This window comes from Mus caroli, chromosome 5 (genome assembly GCF_900094665.2).
Source record: "Mus caroli chromosome 5, CAROLI_EIJ_v1.1, whole genome shotgun sequence".
Classification (NCBI taxonomy): domain Eukaryota; kingdom Metazoa; phylum Chordata; class Mammalia; order Rodentia; family Muridae; genus Mus; species Mus caroli.
In genome coordinates this window covers 60,657,598-60,660,355 of record NC_034574.1, presented here as the reverse complement: position 1 = coordinate 60,660,355, position 2,758 = coordinate 60,657,598, and the positions used below count along the sequence as shown (strand labels likewise).

At 40.7% G+C, this 2,758-nt stretch overlaps 1 protein-coding gene across 1 annotated transcript in view; it reads right to left on the bottom strand.

Moving 5' to 3' along the window:
- Slc30a9 (solute carrier family 30 member 9) overlaps positions 1 to 2,758 on the bottom strand; it is a 50,420-nt gene that overhangs the window by 7,554 nt on the left and 40,108 nt on the right. Inside the window, exons 14-15 of the mRNA XM_021162111.1 lie at positions 2,149 to 2,256; positions 199 to 364 (exon numbers count right to left, since the gene is read on the bottom strand). Of these exons, the coding sequence (XP_021017770.1) occupies positions 199 to 364; positions 2,149 to 2,256 (274 nt within the window). The remainder of the gene's footprint in view (positions 1 to 198; positions 365 to 2,148; positions 2,257 to 2,758) is intronic.

The window sequence follows — 2,758 nt, the reverse complement described above, 5'->3', positions numbered from 1 at the left end:
AAACCCTGTCTCGAAAAACCAAAAAAAAAAAAAAAAAAAAGACAAGTGTATTCAACCATATCTATTTTCACTAAAGCATCTATGACTTTGAGGTATACAGATTGAAAACTTGTATGCAGGGAACCCCTTATAAGTGTGTATGTGTGTGTGATTGTGCATGTGTGTGTCACCCAAAGGACATCACTAGTCAGGGCTGACCTTACTGACGGGTCGCTCTCCAGGAGTTCAGTAAGCCGCTGCACTTGCTCCGGTTGAATGGAGCGTCCTAGGAGTGCTTCTGTGTTGGTATAGATGAGGAATGCCGAGACCACACCTAGTAAGGTGCCTACACCCAAGGAACCCAGGCTGTCATACAGTGGATTGCCTAGAAGAATTCCAGAAGAAACCAAAACATTTCTTATCACTTCACTGAGCCTTAGAGAGCAAACAACAAGGATTTTTGAAATTCATTTACGCTTCCTTTAGTTACTTCTTCTAATGACTGCTAAGTTTTCCTATCCTACAAAACAAAGTTACCGGGGGCATGGTGGTGTATGCCGTTAGCCTCAGCATTAAGAAGAAGAAGAAGAGGTAGGTATTGCTCTGGGAGCCTGAGGCCAGCTGAGCCTCCATTGGAAGCTCTAGGCTAGCCAGGGCTACACAGTGAAATCCTGCCTCAAGAAAAACATTTCTTAGAAAACAAAATCAAACCACTTAGTGTTTGTGTGCATGCTCATGCATGTATACCACAGTACATGTATGGAGCTCAGGAGGCTGGGGGCCGGGGTGGGGGGCGGGGAGAGTCTTGGTTCTTTTTTCTACTACATAGGTCTTAGAGATTGAACTCAGGTCATCAGCCTTGGCCCTAAGTGTCCTGAGCTGCTGAGATATCTCAATAGCTCTTTAACTTATAACTCCTATTAACAGGAGTAGCGCCTAGCCTTTGATCCCAGCACTCAGGGGGCAGAGGCAGACATGTCTCTTCTGAGTTCAAGGTCACCCTGGCCTAGAGAGCCAGGAACCCCTTCTCAAGAGAGGGAATTGCTCATTAACAATTTATGACAAATAGCAGGGTAAAGGTCAGCCAGATCATCAACTGATACTTTCTGAACAAAGTTACCTGGGGCATGGTCACAGTCAACAGTGGAGAATGCTGCTGCAGCTCACCTGAACTGATTCTAACTAAGTGAGAAGGCAGGGGACGGGTGGCCCCTAGGAGAATCTGATATCACAAGCTGAATGAACTCAAGTGGCTCTCATTTTAAAAAAACAAAATAAACTTTCTGTTCCAAATTACCTTTTGGTCCTCAACATACTTAACCAGCTACCAAAATGAGCAGGAAAGAACTTGAAGAAAATTAATGCCTATGAACATTGATACCTGGTACTAGGAACAGGAAGACAGGAGCTCCAATACACACATAGTTATTAAAGTCTTTACACTAGCTTAAGGACCTGTGGCATTAACTAGTAAATATCAGCCATATTGTCATAGGCAAGGGACTTAGAGTTCCGAGGACCACAGCTCTGGCTCACCATTACCAAGGCTTACAATAACCTACTAATGCTTTTCAATACTTCTCATCTGGAGATGTGAACCCTAACCCCGAAAAATCTGCATACTTTTACTGACCAAATATTTTACCATTAAACTTTAAAGTTAGATTAGGAAGTAAGTCTTCATACCCATCCATTACAGCATTCCTTAGTCCCTGCCTAGCCTGCCTGCTGGACCCCTCCTTCCTGATAAACAGTCTTCCCTTTGCTTTCAGTCATATGAGTTCTAGTACCTTCTCTTCCCCGATTCCTTCTTCTTCAATAGCTCTTCCTCTCAGCTAATTTTTTCTGCTTTCAACAACAGCAGCAGCAGCAACAATAACAACAACACACACACACACCACACAACAGCAGCAGCAACAACAACAACACACACACACACACACGTTCCTAGAGTCTGTGGATTAAAGAAAATAGGCAGTATTTGCCTGAACCAGGTTTATTTCACTAAACATGATGATAGCTGATTCCATACAAATAAATAAATAAATAAATCAGTATGGAATTAATATATAATAATGTATTGGCTTAAAATTATTCAATGATATGACCAACTTCCCGTAGAGAATTAGGTAGTAGAAGAAAACCATGTGTAGTTTCAGATATATTTACCTGTTATGGAGGTAAGGCCCATGCAGGTAGCCGCTATTATCACTCCTAAGACAGCTGCAGTGTCCTCCAATAGAATAACATTTGTACTCGGATCACGACTTTCCATGACTTAACCATTGGGGCAATAGACAAGAAAAAAATATTTCTGAAATCTTAATTTGACCCATTAGAAGTCATTTCAATAAGTATCCATTTGCTAACTAACATGAGAATATATGAGAGACCATAGTTTTAAAACCCTATTTTTTACCTTAAGTGCTGATAACTTATACAGTCTTTCCAAATTATGCAGGCATATGCAGATATATGACAGCTGACTTAAGTCCAGAGAGAAAACATTCCTATGCTCAAAGTTCTCTTTTTCACAGACTCATCTGTCTTGTGAGAGCCACACAGCGTGGACAGTGAGGCACGTTTTATGCCATCTCTTAGTAACAAAGCAACAGCAGGAAATATTTTAAGCAGATAAAAAGAATAAGCATCTGGCTCTAAACTACACACCATACTTATAAACATACATAAACTACACACCATACTTATATACATAAACTACATACCATACTTATATACATAAACTACACACCATACTTATAAACATACATAAACTACA